The sequence below is a fragment of the Daphnia pulex genome, chromosome 6 (genome assembly GCF_021134715.1).
Source record: "Daphnia pulex isolate KAP4 chromosome 6, ASM2113471v1".
Classification (NCBI taxonomy): domain Eukaryota; kingdom Metazoa; phylum Arthropoda; class Branchiopoda; order Diplostraca; family Daphniidae; genus Daphnia; species Daphnia pulex.
This window is the reverse complement of record NC_060022.1, coordinates 6,269,407-6,288,788: the sequence shown is the minus strand read 5'-3', so window position 1 is coordinate 6,288,788 and position 19,382 is coordinate 6,269,407. Positions and strand designations below refer to the sequence as shown.

The following is a 19,382-nucleotide window of genomic DNA, read 5'->3' as shown; positions in this document are numbered from 1 at the left end:
AGTAGCGTGAAATGTCACGAAACTTGGAATTGTGCGGAATCACTCCTATCTACTGCCTATTTTTAATTTTATTTTGTGGGGATCGATGATATATGAAGGAGAAATGTAAAAAACCAGATCGGTTTTTCCAGTATCTTTTAATCATCGCTAGTTCGCTACATCAGATTCCATGTCTGGTGATCATCCACTGAAATTTAAAAACATTTCCTTTTTCAATTATTATTAGGGGAAAGTGGGTGAAGTGGATAAGTCGTCACTTAGAAATAGGTGCATCCAGAGACTAGGGACTAGGGTTCGAACCCCCTAGTGAGCATTGTTGGTTATTCATACATCCGCCAACCCGCTCTGGCGCCACTGTGGCGTCACATGTAAAATTAGGCTATGTTCATACAATGTGGGAAGCGATTATGTAGCATCAACTGTTTCAACAAATTGCCACAACCAAGGCAGACCATCGCCGGTACTGCTTGCAGACTGTTGCGTACGGGCATACTTGGGGCAGTTTAAACTATGGGTCCCTAGCAGGGGTTAAGGGATTGTTGCACGTAAAAGAGTCTCTTGGGGTTGGGTTGAGATTTCCTTACGTGTACCGCGCATAGTTAGACTGTCAAAAAATGTGGCAAGTAACATCACGTTGATGGTATCAAGTCATCTTCCACCACCGGGTCTATCGGCCGACCCGTGATGCCTAGTAGAGGCCGTGTGAGCATACATACAAAATGACAATACGAGACGCCGAGTTTTTTTGTTTTTATTATTTATTCTGATGCCACCATAGTTGAAGCCACCAGTACTTAATTTAACGTTTAATCTATGTAAATGCGATTTGATTTCATATGAAAATTGGTTGGGATTTCCCTTTTCATGTTGGTGGGATTGATTATGTCCGTTATGTCCTCGTGTCTTGCTTCCAGCAAGATCTTTTTTATTTGAATTTTTACAAAATTGGTGAATCAATTGATTTCAATGATTTAAATGTTGTTGATTTAGTTTCTACATTTCTTTCCTTTTTGTTGTCAGGAAAATTCCCTCCACACCATCCCCAATCAAGTTTTTGAAGTATCTCCATAGTATTTTTTTTTTCATTAATTGAATGATTCCCTCAAGACTTTTACTTAAAATTTTCTATGTTATTCTAAGTTTTCTTATTCACATCTTCCCTCAAAAAATTCCAGTTGTTCTAATACTGGAACGAATAACTTTTTTTCCTTTTTAGATTTTCACAGTTTATTCGGAACGAAGAAAATAACTACAGCCATCCGGCTATGGTAGGATGTTAACCTTGCAAGAAAGAGGTAACGAGATATGTGCGTCAATTTTAATGTCTAATAGAATTGCCTTTGGTCGAATCGAATCTTCTATTTCTTGTTGTATTGCAGACGCCAGCGCCGGAATTGCGCAATAGCCATGCGGGAAAAGATGACTTCCACCTGGATAAAGAAGAAAATGAATACCCTCGGGTCACTCTCGTTACCGGACGGCCGACGGCCGTTGTCCGCAGGCAGAAAAGCAGCAACAAACTTGCCTCTACAAAATTCGTTGCTGCACAAAGCTGCCCTACGACAATTTCACGTGGCCAAACTAACTGGGTTTTCTACTCGGTCGGAACGCATTGCTACCTACGTTTTTATACGGCCGCAAGTGAGAAGGCATCCGAATTCAGTTCCACTTTTTCGACCTGGAGTCGTCACCGTCGGGTATAATTTTATTAGGATCTTTTATTGATTTGGATCTGATTGCCATTGTTCAAATCGATTTATCTACTAAGGGGACGGCGGATTTATTTCCTGTCGGGCATTTCGTTTGTATGTATGTCCTTCCAATTTGATTTGATTTACGTGCCCCCATTAGCGAAATTTCACAACAGAAATAAATGAAATATCCTACTGATATTGATTCTCTTAAGCGTCATTCACGCGCCAAAAAAAATCCATTACGCTTATGTAGGTCGCGTAATAAATTGCATCGAATTGCATAAATTCCGGGGGTTGGTTAAGGCCTCGCTCACTTTCCTTTTTTTATGACTGGTTTAATAATTGATGGTTTCATTAAATACCTACTAAATCTACAACGATTTTACAGTTTAAGGCTTGTTTCCTAGTTACTTGAATTATACTGCCACTGGACTTAAGGTCTACAATAAGCTTGTATGAAAATTCAAAACGGCGCGATTAAGAAAATTGTTTTGAGGGTGGTAAAGTTGTCCGCCAGGTAGCGTTATCAAAACGTGTCTGCTTTATAATAAGCAGACAAATAACTAATTAAATGCACATGCATGATTGCATAATGTGTAGCATATTTGTTTGTTTTTTTTGTTTAGAATCTTTTCCTAATTCTACTCCGATTCATTTATTTCCAGATTATTTAGACTTCAGTCAGTATATAAGGTACAAAATTACATTTAACCAATCATCACTTTCACAGTTTGCTCTCTGAACATTGGCTGTCTTCAGCGGCGTCGATCAGAAGTGGAAATCAGGGGAAGATATAAGACTGCATATCACAAGAACCCAAACCAAACACGATTGATTATATTAATTTTCATGTTTTTTGAATTTTTGATTCAGGGTATGTTTATTTGTTCACTGGAAAGCATTGAAGGAAACATCTTCCAAGTCCAGAGATAAATGGGAAAAAGTTACCAAGGCAAGTTAGTCCTTCCCCTGAACAAATTCATCCTGATTGGAACTCTATTATATCTTTTTGCAGCTCAAAAATTTCTGCAAATGGGTTCAACTCTAATGGAAGTCAAATCAATGGCAGCAGTTTATACCAAGCGAGATTATGTCAAGTTGTCCCCACAGCAGATGGTGTCTGACTGAACACAGTTCTGGAAAAAATGGCCAAGGAAGATATAATTATTTGTGTTGAAGCAGCAGCCAAGTCAACCCTAAATGACACCAAAGGACAAATCAACGTGGAACTTGAAATTGAGCTTCAGGGAACTGAAGCCAGACAGGCTTACGCAGACATTTTTCTAGTCTTAATTGCCTTAGGGCAATTAGACACAACACTTTGTGACTGGAGTTTTCATTTGTGTGGTGGCATCATCTTCCCCTTGCCTAAAGCTGACATAAAATATTGTCATCCTCAGCGAAGAGAATTTCGAGTTGAATAAAGACCAACGACTCCACACTGAACTGGCTGGAATGGAAAATGAGTGATGAATATCATCTTGCCATTTTAACACCTGAACCATGAACATCTGGAATTGGAACTGAAACCTTAACCTGACCCTGGAAAAAAGCTGTTGATGAATTCACCAAACTTCTCGTCAAATGCTACCTAAAATCTACTTTACCGTCCATCAAGAAAACGCAATTAAAATGTAAATTTAATTGCATTTGCACGATGAAGTAATTAATTTCAATCAAGTTTGTCCACTATTTTATTTCAGAGCTGCCGTTTGGATAAGGAAACCGTGGCCCTGCGGTTTCTTGTCATCGAGGAATCCTCGGTCACGTCGGTCTGTATTCTTTAACGACAAGCACTGCCACAAGAGTTAATCCCAGGCCCGCCAACTCATCTACTTGGCGAGTAAAGACTACAGATACAAGGTGTAAGAAGCCCTCCTCTTAAACAAAAATGGAAGTAAAAATAAGTGCTCAGTTTCCTTCGATGTCGAATCAGTAGCTCCACTCAGCTTTGCATTGGAAATAAGTCACCTACTTTCAAGGGAGTCTATTGATCAAAATTTTAGCGAATTTTCTTGATGTACTTTGTGATCAGTAGAGCTGATGAAAGGTCTCAATTCAGGTGACCATTGAAAAAGTGAATCCAACTAAATAACAAACCTCGTGATGATCATTTATAACAGGCTGATGGACCAATGGAGTGAAGAATGTGATCGACTAGCTGTAACAGCATCCGACGGATCAATTTTACCAGTTTCCTAGACCAGATACAAATTTGTAACTGTGCACCACCTTCATCTTTTGTCATCAGTAATTGCACAGGTACTCGTGTCAAACTTCAAATTTTTTCTATGATTGGTGTTTGATCTTAGTTTTATTTCATATGTAACGTTGTCACGTTGGATGTCGTCACAGCTTAGGTCGACTGATTCCCGTGCGTTCAGGGGTATCCAAACCATCAACAACTGAGCACGTCCTGTGGCACCTCTTCGGTTCTCCTTCGAGACGGGGACGAGACTACTGGATTTGCAGGTTAGGTTTTCTCGACGTTCATCGCTTTCTATTTCGCACTTCCTCCCTTTGTCAAAACATTTATTTTTCTAGTGGTTGCGTATTCCATCGCTGTCTCTTTGCTTTTCTTCAATGAGCAGCAATCTCTCCTACTCCTACTTAGCTTTTTAACAGGAAGATGTAGCGCTTGTAGGATGCAGTAATGTTTGCTAGTAATCGTTTATTCTCGGGGTATTATGTAAACGTTCTCCTGTTGTTGTTGGCGACTGGGTTTGGGAACTTATTTAGAAAGTTGTCTAACTTGTATTCTTGCATCACCAGAAGTCCTCGAGGAACGATTCTCTTTTTGTTTTTAAAGCGATCTAATTTAATCTGCTTAATTGAACCGGTTGAACTTGGGGTTTACGTTTATTGTGCTCACCATTTGTGAGTTAACCAAGCCAATTAAAAATTGCGTGCGCTTTTATAAAAATGAGTGAAGATTATTCGAAATCAAGTTGGTAGAACGCAGAACACGGTAGATTTCAGAATTATCTTTTCATTTGCTAACGATCAGTTCAACGTCCGCGAAACCTGTACCCACCGTTTTCATTTAGTATTTTGTGTACTCTAGTATATCATTGCAGGAAATCGATTTTTTTTTAACAAAGTGTAATCAAATTTCTGAATAAAAAAAACCTATGCTTTAGCCTTTACTTATAGTCGGATGATGATCTTACGTACAACATCTGGATTATCCGTATTCCCTTAGTTGAGAAATAGATTCGCCCTCCAGCTTAGTTGGATCCCTTTTGACTCGGTGACGGAATCGGGACAGAATCCAAACGATGAACTCCACAATCAATCAACTGCAACGTAGGGCGCATTGGCACTATTTTTCAAAAGGAAACATTTCCAATGCCGAATGTATAGTTTAGGATGTTATATGATTGAAGTGGTTTGATTTCAGTGTAGTTCGACATCAGTTGTTTAGTTATGGGATACATCTAGTTAGTCAACAACTCACGACAAGTGTAAATTGGCCAAGTGTTTACCCCGGATGTGACAATACGTCAGAATTAAGGAAACTTCAAAAACAAGAGGGCAACCTTTTATAGGCTCTTGTGCAATCTATTACAAACATTGGGAGCAGCGGTAATTTTACAGCAAGTGTTACGATAGAACTGAACAGGTTAAACTTGGGCAACGACAACGGCCGACACAGCCGTTATCGTACGCGAATGCATTTTTTTTTTTAGATATGACCGATATTAGAAAATAAAATAGTAGAAAACAGTTGTCTGCACAATATATGGTAACCAAAGTTCGTACCGATGAAAAAAAAAGACAAAACACTTTTAGTCCGATCTGTACATAAATACGAGTAGATAGGGCAGCCATATTTTGCTGCTGTGTTGTTTCCTTCTCCTTAAAATAATGTAGGGGACTAGTTCTTTCTTTTCTCCGTAAACTTGTGCCGAATTCGTCAACGTTTCACTGAGACAAAGTTGGGTCATTTGTTATTTTACTATGATCTTTAGAGATTACAGATTTTCCCGCCATCAGAGCTTCCGCTGTAAGCAGCATTGGACGTATTGAAACGACCCACCCATCCGTTATTGCCATTACTGGAACCGTGAAGTATGACAGAAGGTGGTCCACTTGGTCGGATGCCATTCGCTGAGTGAAAACCCGGTACGATGCTCTGAGCGTAGCATACTGGATATTGTTGTTGTTGATGTTGTGGTTGGTGCGCTGGATGACATCCGAGGCTGGATGTGACACTAGATGTGCCGCCGTACGTAGAACTGGCGCTATTCCCTCCAACGCTTGGCACGGGACTCATGACGGGACCTCGGGAGTAAGGCGCTCCCGGCTTTATTACATTTTGTAAAAACTTCAGTTTTTAAATTGCGTTATTTTTAGATGAACAGTAATAATCAAAATAGCTACCTGGTGATAAAAGTTGCCACCACTTATGATTGGATGAACTGAAGCTCCACTTAAATTTGTAGATCCCGTATTGTTGCTCGGGCCAGTACTTGAGTGCTGTGATCCGCTGTGGCTTCCTAATAATTAGATTTTGCAATAAATAAAAATTCCTCAAGATTGCAAACTTTAAAAAAGTATAACCAACCTGAATGACTCCGGCTTGTTAGCATAGCCCCATTGGTGGGAGGTAAAGTAGCCGGGATGGGTGGTGGTCCTCCAATGGAACTGCTGGGAGCTCCAACTGATGCCAGTCCTTCCCACGAACGCAATCTGTTGTGAACCTCTGTGAATGTGGGCCTCCTCAGAGGAACTTCAGACCAGCACTCGATCATCAAGGAATAAATTCGTGACGGGCATTCTGATGGGCAAGAGAGTAGCTGTCTAGAACGCACCATGTCGATGACATCTTGGTTATTGTATCCATAATACGGCTAAATAAGAGAAACATGAATTGATTATTGGCTATTGTTACTAAGATGAAAGTAGCAGCCAAAACTTTGATTGCTGTACCTGTAATGCAAAACTGTAGATTTCCCAGAGGACAACGCCGAAGCTCCAAACATCTGATTCAATTGTGAATTTTCCGTATAGAATAGCTTCTGGTGGCATCCAACGAACAGGCAACATTGATTTGCCCTGGACACGGTAGTAATCAGACGAGTAAATGTCTCGAGACAGACCAAAATCGGATATTTTCACAATCAGGTTGTCACTAATCAAACAGTTCCTTGCTGCCAAGTCACGATGGACGTAGTGATGGCTAGCTAGATACTCCATTCCTAGAGGAAGCGAAAGTAATTATGTGTTTAAAATTCGAAGAACGCGATTGATACATGAAATTTATAATGGGAGCAAAAGTATACCGGCAGCGATCTGAATTGCAATGTATAGGAAATCCGATTGTTCCAGCGTACTCGCTGTTCCATCGTCACTTCCAGCACCAATTCCGGAGACCGAACCATCGCCGGCCGGTGAGTGAGCTACCAAAAATTCATGGAGATCTCCCTGTAACCGAAATTAAAACAGCGTTATAGGACAATAGAGTTCGGTTAGAATTTGTTTGGGTAAACCAGGTCTCACCTGCGCCATGTATTCAAACAGCATGCATTGCGGTTGATCCCGTGTGACGACTCCTAATAGACATACCTGGAAAACCAAAATTGTTTTATCACCGTTTGACATTTTCGATATATTAATCAAATATTTACGATATTGGGATGACGCAATTCAGACATGAGCTCCACTTCACGGCGAAAATCTTGCTGGGTTTTCACCGAAGCGTTTGCTTTCAGCGTCTTGATGGCAATGGGCATCACACCACCGGGACTTATCAGATGATCGTTGGCGTAGCCTCGATGGGACGATCCCGCCTCGCTGTGCATTAGCTCTCCCTTGTACACCTACGTGAAGCAAGATTAAACTTTAAGTAAGTCTGACCTGGGTAAATTAATTTGATTTTTCTTACTTTGCCAAAAGCTCCTTCTCCGAGATCGTGCTGGAACCGCACAGCGTGTAAAGAGATCTCCGGGACATGAATGCGGCTGGGTGTCGACTGTCCTTGCAAAGTCGAAACCATGCTATTGCTACTTGGTGGCAAAAGAGCATTCATCTCCATTTGCTGATTAGACTGGCCGCCAACGCCAGCCAAACGGGCCATGTTGGATCCGGCCCCATTGGGTATGGGAGCGCCACAGCTGTACGGTCCCTTGATCATTACCGATGAGTTTTTGGCTTTGCATTTCGATCGGCGGACGCAGCAGACGACGAGAATGACAATCACAAGTAATCCGACGGCGGCGGCAGGAATAATTATGTACAGCCAGTTGATGTCGTAACCCATAGCTGTTTCATTTGTCCAGAAAATGCATACAATTTAGCACGGTGAGGTGAAGGTGACAGGTAATTTACTTTATCGAGAATAACTTACAGCATTTGGGCAAAGAACAAAATTCTCTGCGTGGACGAGAGTTTGGTCCTTCCACTCCGGCAACGAAACACCAAGGTTGGACCTCGACACCACCCGGATTACGGCAATAATTGTGGCCACCGATTAGCTCAGAATGGTCGGCAGATTTCACAGCCGCTTGGCGGTTCCATGGCAGGCAGTCTTGCTTACTGGTCGTGCGGCTCGCAATTCCGCGGTAATCACGGCCATCTTCATTGTAACAGCTTTGTTCTGAAGCATCAAAACGAGCATAACAGTGTATATAGTAGGCATTTGTCGCTTAGCTTTAATCCATACTACGGATTAGAGACAAGGATAATGTAACAATTCTTTACCTTCCACAATTTGAGCCATGTGAGGAATTCCAATACGGAAACACGTCTCACTGCCCTTGGATCCTATTGGCGGCAGCTTTTCACAATCAGGAAGCATGACCTGTTCCAATCGATTCGTAACAATGCAGCGTTTAAAAATTTTTACAAATGCCATAGTGTTTGTATGTAGGGAGGGAGAGGTAAAAGGAAAAAACGATTAAAATTAATGAGCCCGGATGAGGCAAATATAAATTACTCCGGAAGGTTATTGACCATTGGAGGCTGAGAGTATATCCTGGGAGTGGTCCTCCGGATTTTGGATAAAAGATGGAACAGAGCAGGGATTTTGACAGAAAATAGAGAGGCGATATGTTACCTGTTCTCCGATAAGCGGATGTTGCTTGGCGACGGCATATTCCATCCGGCAGATGTCGTTTTCCAATACCTCGCACTCATCACGGCAGAGCTGACGGGGCACGGGTTTACCCCCCTGGTCGTCGCAGAGCGGAAAGGCGGCGAAGCAGAGCGACGGCACGGCGAATTCAGCACAACTTTGCGACAGATCCCTGTTGAATGAGAATTAATTTCCCAAATGAATTAGTGTCGAAATTCATCGAGGAAAAGTCAACCTGCTTCATTGACTTACCCAGAATGTGCGATAACGGTGAAAGCGGCCGCTAATTTTTCCTCGACGATGCCTTGCGTCAGAGACGACTGGACGAAGATGGTGCGATTGGCTAGAAATTTGGAACACGTTGCTCCGCGGTACACTTGACAGAATCCTTCTAGCGGACCTTGTCCTGTTCGAACAATGAAATGAATTTCAGTTGAATAAAAATGAATCGGAAATTATTGTGATCTTCGAGCGGGACGTAGAAATGCCGGTATGTACGGTAATAAGGTTGTGATTCTTACCGTGTCCAACGTTGGTGCGTGGCAAGGAGCCTGGCATCGACGGAAACGAATTGGGATGATCAACATCGTCGTCGCCTTCGTCACCGTCGCCATGGTCGTCATCTTGCGAACGAGGTAAACGTCTAAACGAACGAAACATTATTCGCTTCATTAGAACAGCAACTTTTGACCTGATAAAGAATTTTAGTGCTGCACTGAAAATCTGTAAACGAAAAACAGGTTTTGATTTCATATAGATTTTTTCGGGATTCTCTTTCGTATTACAGGCGATTGTTTGGCAATTGTGTGGGTGGTGAGTCATAAAGAAATGAAGAAAAATGTGGAAACGAGCGGAAAAAAGCTACAAAGAAGCATAAACAGTGACGCGTGCCTATGAAAAACGTCAGTTATCATATAACAAACCCAAAATAAGCAAACAAGATTTTTTTAGCATTGGGACTTTAAGCGTAATTTGATCCGATTACTGTACTGATTACGTTGCACAGGTGTGGGGTGGAGTCAAAAGATCAGGTAGCATAGTTTTTTATTAACGTGTTTCTCCGTAATTGGCTTAACAAAATTACCGCCTCTATTGGGAAAAGTAGCATCGGCTATGTGAATCACTGATGTGTTGTTTTGCCATTGGTTGATTTATAAGTCTGATGGTAGTGTTTTTAAATATAAGAGTAACAAATATTTCCCATAAGCTCTAGTTCTAACCGAACTTCGTTGAAAGCAACATGGGAAAAATGGTAAGAAATTTTAAAACCTAATTTTTTCACGTAACATTTTCTTTACTGCATTTTTTTTAGAAGATTTATTACTGCCTATTTGTATACTTTTACCTGTTATCTCGCGTTTCTGGACAAACTGGTACTGTATGAATTATGAATTATTTTTGAAGAAAGCGAGAAAACTGCTTTTGAACCTACAACTCCGTCGACTACAAACAATGTGGAGGTGTAGGTTCAAAAGCAGGAGTTTTCTCGCTAACGAGCGGCAAAATCAACAGTTTGGTGAAAACCAATTTATTAATCTGACTTCTTTCTCGAGTATTTCATCTTCTTATTTCCAGGTGGCCTTTCCTCGGTGACTTCTTCGTCGTTATCGATCGGTTGAAACATTTCCACTTCTAAAACATCCGCCTAGAATTTTACAAAATTAATATTTTTAAAATGTCCAAATTGTGTATCTTTATACAGTAAAATTACCATGACCATTTCAGGCTCTTCCTGACGTTTCAGTGCCAATTCCAACGTCCGGTTTTGTTTCTGGAGGTCCGTCAATTTCGCGAGTAGAGCCTCCCTTGGCAAATATTGTTTTTTGAAAACATTAGCTGGACTTTGCTTGGTCTTGTCAAGATGCGGCTGTAGAGTTGTCCTCAGCATTTTATTACATTTTGAGCAGGCACTTTTAAGAAGGTCATCCTCCGTTTTTTGTTTGACTGCAGCAACTAACTGCAAACAGCTGAGACGTAAAAATGAATAGTTAGTAGTCATCATGATAAGTGAAGTAAATGTTTGACTTACGAGTCAGATCTCCAGGTTCCTTTCTCGAAAAATTCAAATGGGAAAATGAACTCCTTTAATTCGTGAAACTTTTCATCGGTAATTCCTGGACACGTCCTGACACAGTCGAAATACTGGAGACTACTTTCCAATTGTGCAGATGATGAAAATGTTGTGAAAAGAAAAGTATTTATAATGGTGGACATTTTCTCTGGAACACTTTGTACTCGATCTCTTTCGTCTCGAAGTTAATCAGTGCCGTTTTCCTGACGACCGGTTCCAAGCTAACAATAATAGTTTCGTAACAGATTAGGACTGAATGCTGTTGGTCATTCACTTGTTTCACAGATCGCCAAGATTCCCCAGGCAGTTTCAACTGATCCATGAACAGAGATCTGTTTTCGTCATTGCTTGTATTCTTCTGCTTCAATACAATCAATCCGCCAGGTACTGAGAAGACCATCGACAAGCTCGCTTGATTTTCAGTGTCATGATGGGAATGATTAGATTCAGCTGCAATGTATAAGAAAACTTATTATTTTCCGGCAACTTGTTAGATCCACATGTTGCTTACGTGTAAGGCGCAATGTTGGAATGGAACCAGTCTTTAAACGCCTAGGGCCGTGTTTCCTGTTGGTTTTCTTGATACATTGTTCTTGGAAGTGGAGTTGACAGACAAGTGACTTTGGATTGAGAGCTTTTCTTTTGATGGGAATAACCCTTTTCCATTCTTCAAATAAAGACGGATCCTTAGGTACTCCAAAGAATGAAACAAGGCTGGTATTACATCTAGAATCACTTTGACAGTAAGCAACGCAACAGGAAGGCATTTTGACAATCTATTCCATTGTTGTGATTGTTCAAAAACATTGTAGCAGACTACAAATGAATTTCTGCTAAAACGCAGAATCCAATTTGCGGGAGTTCCCGCAAATGTGTTCTTCCCGGAAGGCCGGAATTCCGGAAAGTACCCGGAACACATTAAATTTTTAGCAATTTTTATTAAATTTTTAATTAAAAAATATATTTGATGGAGAAGCTATGTTTTATTTGAATAGAAGTAAAAAGAATTATGCAATTATCTGAAATAATTTTCCTGATGTTTTTTTTTTCATTTTTGTGTTTAGGGAGCGTCCGGCTCTTGGTCAGTATTGGCTGGACTTGAGGGGCTTCTTTTTTACAAGTCCTTTTGACAAGGCATTGAAGCATGGATTTTCAAGAGGGAAAGATGGACATTAACTCATTTGCTGTAGATCCCACCTGATTGAAATAATGGTAATGTTTAACTTGAATTTATTCTATTGAACTTTTTCTTTTGATTGATTATAATAATTTTCATGTTTTTTGAATTTTTGATTCAGGGTATGTTTATTTGTTCACTGGAAAGCATTGAAGGAAACATCTTCCAAGTCCAGAGATAAATGGGAAAAAGTTACCAAGGCAAGTTAGTCCTTCCCCTGAACAAATTCATCCTGATTGGAACTCTATTATATCTTTTTGCAGCTCAAAAATTTCTGCAAATGGTTCAACTCTAATGGAAGTCAAATCAATGGCAGCAGTTTATACCAAGCGAGATTATGTCAAGTTGTCCCCACAGCAGATGGTGTCTGACTGAACACAGTTCTGGAAAAAATGGCCAAGGAAGATATAATTATTTGTGTTGAAGCAGCAGCCAAGTCAACCCTAAATGACACCAAAGGACAAATCAACGTGGAACTTGAAATTGAGCTTCAGGGAACTGAAGCCAGACAGGCTTACGCAGACATTTTTCTAGTCTTAATTGCCTTAGGGCAATTAGACACAACACTTTGTGACTGGAGTTTTCATTTGTGTGGTGGCATCATCTTCCCCTTGCCTAAAGCTGACATTGTCATCCTCAGCGAAGAGAATTTCGAGTTGAATAAAGACCAACGACTCCACACTGAACTGGCTGGAATGGAAAATGAGTGATGAATATCATCTTGCCATTTTAACACCTGAACCATGAACATCTAGAATTGGAACTGAAACCTTAACCTGACCCTGGAAAAAAGCTGTTGATGAATTCACCAAACTTCTCGTCAAATGCTACCTAAAATCTACTTTACCGTCCATCAAGAAAACGCAATTAAAATATAAATTTAATTGCATTTGCACGATGAAGTAATTGATTTCAATCAAGTTTGTCCACTATTTTATTTCAGAGCTGCCGTTTGGATAAGGAAACCGTGGCCCTGCGGTTTCTTGTCATCGAGGAATCCTCGGTCACGTCGGTCTGTATTCTTTAACGACAAGCACTGCCACAAGAGTTAATCCCAGGCCCGCCAACTCATCTACTTGGCGAGTAAAGACTACAGATACAAGGTGTAAGAAGCCCTCCTCTTAAACAAAAATGGAAGTAAAAATAAGTGCTCAGTTTCCTTCGATGTCGAATCAGTAGCTCCACTCAGCTTTGCATTGGAAATAAGTCACCTACTTTCAAGGGAGTCTATTGATCAAAATTTTAGCGAATTTTCTTGATGTACTTTGTGATCAGTAGAGCTGATGAAAGGTCTCAATTCAGGTGACCATTGAAAAAGTGAATCCAACTAAATAACAAACCTCGTGATGATCATTTATAACAGGCTGATGGACCAATGGAGTGAAGAATGTGATCGACTAGCTGTAACAGCATCCGACGGATCAATTTTACCAGTTTCCTAGACCAGATACAAATTTGTAACTGTGCACCACCTTCATCTTTTGTCATCAGTAATTGCACAGGTACTCGTGTCAAACTTCAAATTTTTTCTATGATTGGTGTTTGATCTTAGTTTTATTTCATATGTAACGTTGTCACGTTGGATGTCGTCACAGCTTAGGTCGACTGATTCCCGTGCGTTCAGGGGTATCCAAACCATCAACAACTGAGCACGTCCTGTGGCACCTCTTCGGTTCTCCTTCGAGACGGGGACGAGACTACTGGATTTGCAGGTTAGGTTTTCTCGACGTTCATCGCTTTCTATTTCGCACTTCCTCCCTTTGTCAAAACATTTATTTTTCTAGTGGTTGCGTATTCCATCGCTGTCTCTTTGCTTTTCTTCAATGAGCAGCAATCTCTCCTACTCCTACTTAGCTTTTTAACAGGAAGATGTAGCGCTTGTAGGATGCAGTAATGTTTGCTAGTAATCGTTTATTCTCGGGGTATTATGTAAACGTTCTCCTGTTGTTGTTGGCGACTGGGTTTGGGAACTTATTTAGAAAGTTGTCTAACTTGTATTCTTGCATCACCAGAAGTCCTCGAGGAACGATTCTCTTTTTGTTTTTAAAGCGATCTAATTTAATCTGCTTAATTGAACCGGTTGAACTTGGGGTTTACGTTTATTGTGCTCACCATTTGTGAGTTAACCAAGCCAATTAAAAATTGCGTGCGCTTTTATAAAAATGAGTGAAGATTATTCGAAATCAAGTTGGTAGAACGCAGAACACGGTAGATTTCAGAATTATCTTTTCATTTGCTAACGATCAGTTCAACGTCCGCGAAACCTGTACCCACCGTTTTCATTTAGTATTTTGTGTACTCTAGTATATCATTACAGGAAATCGATTTTTTTTTAACAAAGTGTAATCAAATTTCTGAATAAAAAAAACCTATGCTTTAGCCTTTACTTATAGTCGGATGATGATCTTACGTACAACATCTGGATTATCCGTATTCCCTTAGTTGAGAAATAGATTCGCCCTCCAGCTTAGTTGGATCCCTTTTGACTCGGTGACGGAATCGGGACAGAATCCAAACGATGAACTCCACAATCAATCAACTGCAACGTAGGGCGCATTGGCACTATTTTTCAAAAGGAAACATTTCCAATGCCGAATGTATAGTTTGGGATGTTATATGATTGAAGTGGTTTGATGGATTTGGTTGGATTTTTTACCAGCACCCTTTTGATTAGTTATTAAACGGGTAACATCCTCTTTTGAAAGAAACATAATTCTCGTTGTTTTCGAAGTTTTTTTTTATTTTTTGTTGTTGTTGTTTGTTTTTATAAAATGAACATTGAAATTTTAAAGACAAGATATTGAACGGAAGTAGACTACAAACGTCAAAATAAGCAATTAGCTGATGACCTGCTTACTCATTCTTTTCAGTGCCTTTCTGCACGCTGCTCCAATGGCGGAAGGCGGAGATCTTTTGAGCCACAGGGAATTGTGCCGTATCCACTTACCTCCTTGCGGCGGCTTACCTGTCGTCGGTGTTTTCGCAACGAAAGGTAAGCGGTGGCGGAAAACGAACTGAGAGGCAGGCAAAGGTGTCTGGTATGCCTTTGTTCTTTCAATGAGTAATAGGTCAAGCTTCGCCTGCACACGGGCGGCAGCGGGGGTGCAATCGATCGCTGTAAGCAAAAACGCAAAGTCAGTTAGATAGGTGGGCCAGTTGTTGATAATATTTTTGTTCTGGTCGTGACTAATGGCGTGCCTACCATTCATTGCTTTTTCCAGTCGGTCTCTCAATTCCTCTTGGTCGTTGGTTCCGTGGGGCACCATGAAATTTTCTGGGCAGTAGTTGTCTAGAAGTAAATTTGTGTCGGAATAAGCGTCCATATTTGATGTCCAGTCGTCTCGGAGGCGATTCTCCTTTATAAATTTGTTTAGGGATGGCTCTAATTCCTCGACGACGATATCAAATAGGTGATGGTTGAGGCTTATTGCTGCCGCTTCCTTGGTCTTGGTCCATTTCCGTGTTAGCTCAGAGGCCAGACTCTGAAAGATGATGTATGGAGGCACGGTGAAGGCCTTCTTGCCGGACTGCGACGGGTTGTTTAAAAGATTTAAAGTCTGGCGGAATCTGGTGGCCAGTGAGTGGGCCCCTATCATGATAGCCACTTCAATCCAAGCGAGCAAGAAGGATCGAAACTCCCTCAAGATAGCCGGTAAATTGCCGTGGCAAATTTTGTTGCGCGCATAAACAGCCGTCAGAAGAGTTTTTGTGTCTATGTCAATTCGATTTGAAGTCAACGAAATAAAGGTTGGAATTCTTTTGTTGTATTCAATCAAAGTTTTGAGCATTGTGGACGTGTCTTCGTCTTCGCGTGGTGCCAATCCCCATGAAGTGAGAAACTCTTTGATTGAACCCCTCAGTAATATCAAACATCTGTGCAAATGCTTGGACATGTAAATCGCCTGTTGTTCTTCCTGGTGACTCAATCGGTTGTTAGCTAATTTTTGCAAACGCTGGAGATTCCTTCTTCGGGCTTTATTTTCCCTCCTTTTTCTCAGTTGAGCTTCTGTAGCCATATTAAAAGAGTTTTGAATCTCTAGGATTGCAAATTCTGACTCAACTGGTTAAATTTTCTGAGCATTAATCGAAACTGAACATGATCACTGAAGCGCTGGCCTTTATCAAGGGTTCGGGTGGGTGACGGCGGTCAGCAAATGCCAGTTGCGACTGTTTTTGTACATTTTTATTTACTTTGAACTGCTCCAAACTTTATTGATTGGCGTTATCGTAATGGCCACATTATTACCAACAATCATCCATTAAAATCACGTTGACTTCGTTTTTCCTAAGTTAATTCATTTCACTTTTAACTTTGTGTCTGTTGGATATTTATCATCTTTTGAAAAGTCATTATCAATTCTGATGAGCGCCACCTAACGGATTAAATTTATTTGTCGTCGTAGTTATTTAGGCTATGCTGTGCAATTCGGTTCTGTAGCGCTTTCAAAGATAAATCGCTATAAGAACACACCGTACAATTTTGTCCGGGTTTTAGGTTCTTATTTAGACAGAAAAATTCCATGACGCTTATGCATGCCACGCAATAAATTGCATCGAATAGTATAAATTCCGGGGGTTGATTAAGGTCTCGCTCGCTCTCCTACTTTTTTTTTAGTTGACTGCTTTACTAATTCAAAATGATGGGTTTACGAAATAATTACTAAATCTACCTCGACTCTATAGTTTAGATTTGTTTCGGGTAAATTTGAATTACTGCTAATGAAATGGCTTAAAAAGGTCTGCAATTAATAGGCTACATCAAAATTCAAAACAGCACGATTTAAAAAAAAAAATCAAACTGTTTTAGGGTGCAAACCCGGAAACGCTTCTTGATACACAATAAGTTTCCCCCAAAAACCTTCTTGCTCTACTACATGTTTTAAATGTGATTCTTTTTTAAATGGTTGCTGGTTCTAAGAAAATCGCAGACGAAGCTGCATCATAATCAATAATCAATAATCATGGCCATTTTTTACGACGTGTGCTAAAATTTTACCAGTATCTTTTAATCATCGCTAGTTCGCTACATCAGATTCCATGTCTGGTGATCATCCACTGAAATTTAAAAACATTTCCTTTTTCAATTATTATTAGGGGAAAGTGGGTGAAGTGGATAAGTCGTCACTTAGAAATAGGTGCATCCAGAGACTAGGGACTAGGGTTCGAACCCCCTAGTGAGCATTGTTGGTTATTCATACATCCGCCAACCCGCTCTGGCGCCACTGTGGCGTCACATGTAAAATTAGGCTATGTTCATACAATGTGGGAAGCGATTATGTAGCATCAACTGTTTCAACAAATTGCCACAACCAAGGCAGACCATCGCCGGTACTGCTTGCAGACTGTTGCGTACGGGCATACTTGGGGCAGTTTAAACTATGGGTCCCTAGCAGGGGTTAAGGGATTGTTGCACGTAAAAGAGTCTCTTGGGGTTGGGTTGAGATTTCCTTACGTGTACCGCGCATAGTTAGACTGTCAAAAAATGTGGCAAGTAACATCACGTTGATGGTATCAAGTCATCTTCCACCACCGGGTCTATCGGCCGACCCGTGATGCCTAGTAGAGGCCGTGTGAGCATACATACAAAATGACAATACGAGACGCCGAGTTTTTTTGTTTTTATTATTTATTCTGATGCCACCATAGTTGAAGCCACCAGTACTTAATTTAACGTTTAATCTATGTAAATGCGATTTGATTTCATATGAAAATTGGTTGGGATTTCCCTTTTCATGTTGGTGGGATTGATTATGTCCGTTATGTCCTCGTGTCTTGCTTCCAGCAAGATCTTTTTTATTTGAATTTTTACAAAATTGGTGAATCAATTGATTTCAATGATTTAAATGTTGTTGATTTAGTTTCTACATTTCTTTCCTTTTTGTTGTCAGGAAAATTCCCTCCACACCATCCCCAATCAAGTTTTTGAAGTATCTCCATAGTATTTTTTTTTTCATTAATTGAATGATTCCCTCAAGACTTTTACTTAAAATTTTCTATGTTATTCTAAGTTTTCTTATTCACATCTTCCCTCAAAAAATTCCAGTTGTTCTAATACTGGAACGAATAACTTTTTTTCCTTTTTAGATTTTCACAGTTTATTCGGAACGAAGAAAATAACTACAGCCATCCGGCTATGGTAGGATGTTAACCTTGCAAGAAAGAGGTAACGAGATATGTGCGTCAATTTTAATGTCTAATAGAATTGCCTTTGGTCGAATCGAATCTTCTATTTCTTGTTGTATTGCAGACGCCAGCGCCGGAATTGCGCAATAGCCATGCGGGAAAAGATGACTTCCACCTGGATAAAGAAGAAAATGAATACCCTCGGGTCACTCTCGTTACCGGACGGCCGACGGCCGTTGTCCGCAGGCAGAAAAGCAGCAACAAACTTGCCTCTACAAAATTCGTTGCTGCACAAAGCTGCCCTACGACAATTTCACGTGGCCAAACTAACTGGGTTTTCTACTCGGTCGGAACGCATTGCTACCTACGTTTTTATACGGCCGCAAGTGAGAAGGCATCCGAATTCAGTTCCACTTTTTCGACCTGGAGTCGTCACCGTCGGGTATAATTTTATTAGGATCTTTTATTGATTTGGATCTGATTGCCATTGTTCAAATCGATTTATCTACTAAGGGGACGGCGGATTTATTTCCTGTCGGGCATTTCGTTTGTATGTATGTCCTTCCAATTTGATTTGATTTACGTGCCCCCATTAGCGAAATTTCACAACAGAAATAAATGAAATATCCTACTGATATTGATTCTCTTAAGCGTCATTCACGCGCCAAAAAAAATCCATTACGCTTATGTAGGTCGCGTAATAAATTGCATCGAATTGCATAAATTCCGGGGGTTGGTTAAGGCCTCGCTCACTTTCCTTTTTTTATGACTGGTTTAATAATTGATGGTTTCATTAAATACCTACTAAATCTACAACGATTTTACAGTTTAAGGCTTGTTTCCTAGTTACTTGAATTATACTGCCACTGGACTTAAGGTCTACAATAAGCTTGTATGAAAATTCAAAACGGCGCGATTAAGAAAATTGTTTTGAGGGTGGTAAAGTTGTCCGCCAGGTAGCGTTATCAAAACGTGTCTGCTTTATAATAAGCAGACAAATAACTAATTAAATGCACATGCATGATTGCATAATGTGTAGCATATTTGTTTGTTTTTTTTGTTTAGAATCTTTTCCTAATTCTACTCCGATTCATTTATTTCCAGATTATTTAGACTTCAGTCAGTATATAAGGTACAAAATTACATTTAACCAATCATCACTTTCACAGTTTGCTCTCTGAACATTGGCTGTCTTCAGCGGCGTCGATCAGAAGTGGAAATCAGGGGAAGATATAAGACTGC

At 40.3% G+C, this 19,382-nt stretch overlaps 2 protein-coding genes and 3 long non-coding RNA genes across 10 annotated transcripts in view; 3 read left to right on the top strand and 2 right to left on the bottom strand.

Annotated features, from left to right (window-relative positions):
• Positions 1–188: 188 nt before the first annotated feature.
• LOC124195437 lies at positions 189–1,883 on the top strand. The gene is made up of 2 exons (XR_006875194.1): positions 189–1,295; positions 1,380–1,883. It is a non-coding gene; the product is annotated as an uncharacterized LOC124195437 (long non-coding RNA).
• An 828-nt stretch (positions 1,884–2,711) lies between these two features.
• On the top strand, positions 2,712–6,237 carry LOC124195644. Of its 2 annotated transcripts, none has more exons than XR_006875337.1 (5): positions 2,712–3,328; positions 3,398–3,559; positions 3,818–3,956; positions 4,050–4,166; positions 5,666–6,237. It is a non-coding gene; the product is annotated as an uncharacterized LOC124195644 (long non-coding RNA). The 2 variants fall into 2 exon arrangements; XR_006875338.1 differs by having other exon boundaries at positions 3,398–3,756.
• The window catches only part of LOC124195638 (inactive tyrosine-protein kinase transmembrane receptor ROR1-like), a 169,768-nt gene continuing 155,616 nt past the window's right edge, over positions 5,231–19,382 (bottom strand). Inside the window, exons 8-20 of one of the 2 annotated variants that reach the window (XM_046590148.1) lie at positions 9,291–9,365; positions 9,022–9,175; positions 8,752–8,941; positions 8,397–8,496; positions 8,044–8,292; positions 7,582–7,958; positions 7,325–7,516; positions 7,197–7,262; positions 6,980–7,121; positions 6,627–6,895; positions 6,262–6,547; positions 6,078–6,193; positions 5,231–6,000 (exon numbers count right to left, since the gene is read on the bottom strand). In XM_046590148.1, coding sequence (XP_046446104.1) covers positions 5,662–6,000; positions 6,078–6,193; positions 6,262–6,547; positions 6,627–6,895; positions 6,980–7,121; positions 7,197–7,262; positions 7,325–7,516; positions 7,582–7,958; positions 8,044–8,292; positions 8,397–8,496; positions 8,752–8,941; positions 9,022–9,175; positions 9,291–9,365 — 2,555 coding nt within the window. In that variant the 3' untranslated portion in view covers positions 5,231–5,661. Of the gene's footprint in view, positions 6,001–6,077; positions 6,194–6,261; positions 6,548–6,626; positions 6,896–6,979; positions 7,122–7,196; positions 7,263–7,324; positions 7,517–7,581; positions 7,959–8,043; positions 8,293–8,396; positions 8,497–8,751; positions 8,942–9,021; positions 9,176–9,290; positions 9,393–19,382 lie in introns of both variants that reach the window. The other variant, XM_046590146.1, reaches the window with a different exon arrangement.
• Positions 9,535–11,668, bottom strand: LOC124195639. The gene is made up of 4 exons (XM_046590150.1): positions 11,352–11,668; positions 10,799–11,290; positions 10,481–10,736; positions 9,535–10,414 (listed from the first exon to the last, which is right to left on the bottom strand). Exons 2-4 carry the CDS (start codon positions 10,981–10,983, stop codon positions 10,301–10,303), a joined length of 555 nt encoding a protein of 184 aa, XP_046446106.1. The 5' UTR covers positions 10,984–11,290; positions 11,352–11,668; the 3' UTR covers positions 9,535–10,300.
• On the top strand, positions 12,961–18,768 carry LOC124195645. Of its 4 annotated transcripts, XR_006875340.1 has the most exons (6): positions 12,961–13,122; positions 13,381–13,519; positions 13,613–13,729; positions 14,888–15,009; positions 18,102–18,180; positions 18,265–18,768. It is a non-coding gene; the product is annotated as an uncharacterized LOC124195645 (long non-coding RNA). The 4 variants fall into 4 exon arrangements; XR_006875342.1 differs by lacking the exon at positions 14,888–15,009; XR_006875341.1 differs by lacking the exons at positions 14,888–15,009; positions 18,102–18,180; positions 18,265–18,768 and having other exon boundaries at positions 12,961–13,319; positions 13,613–14,671.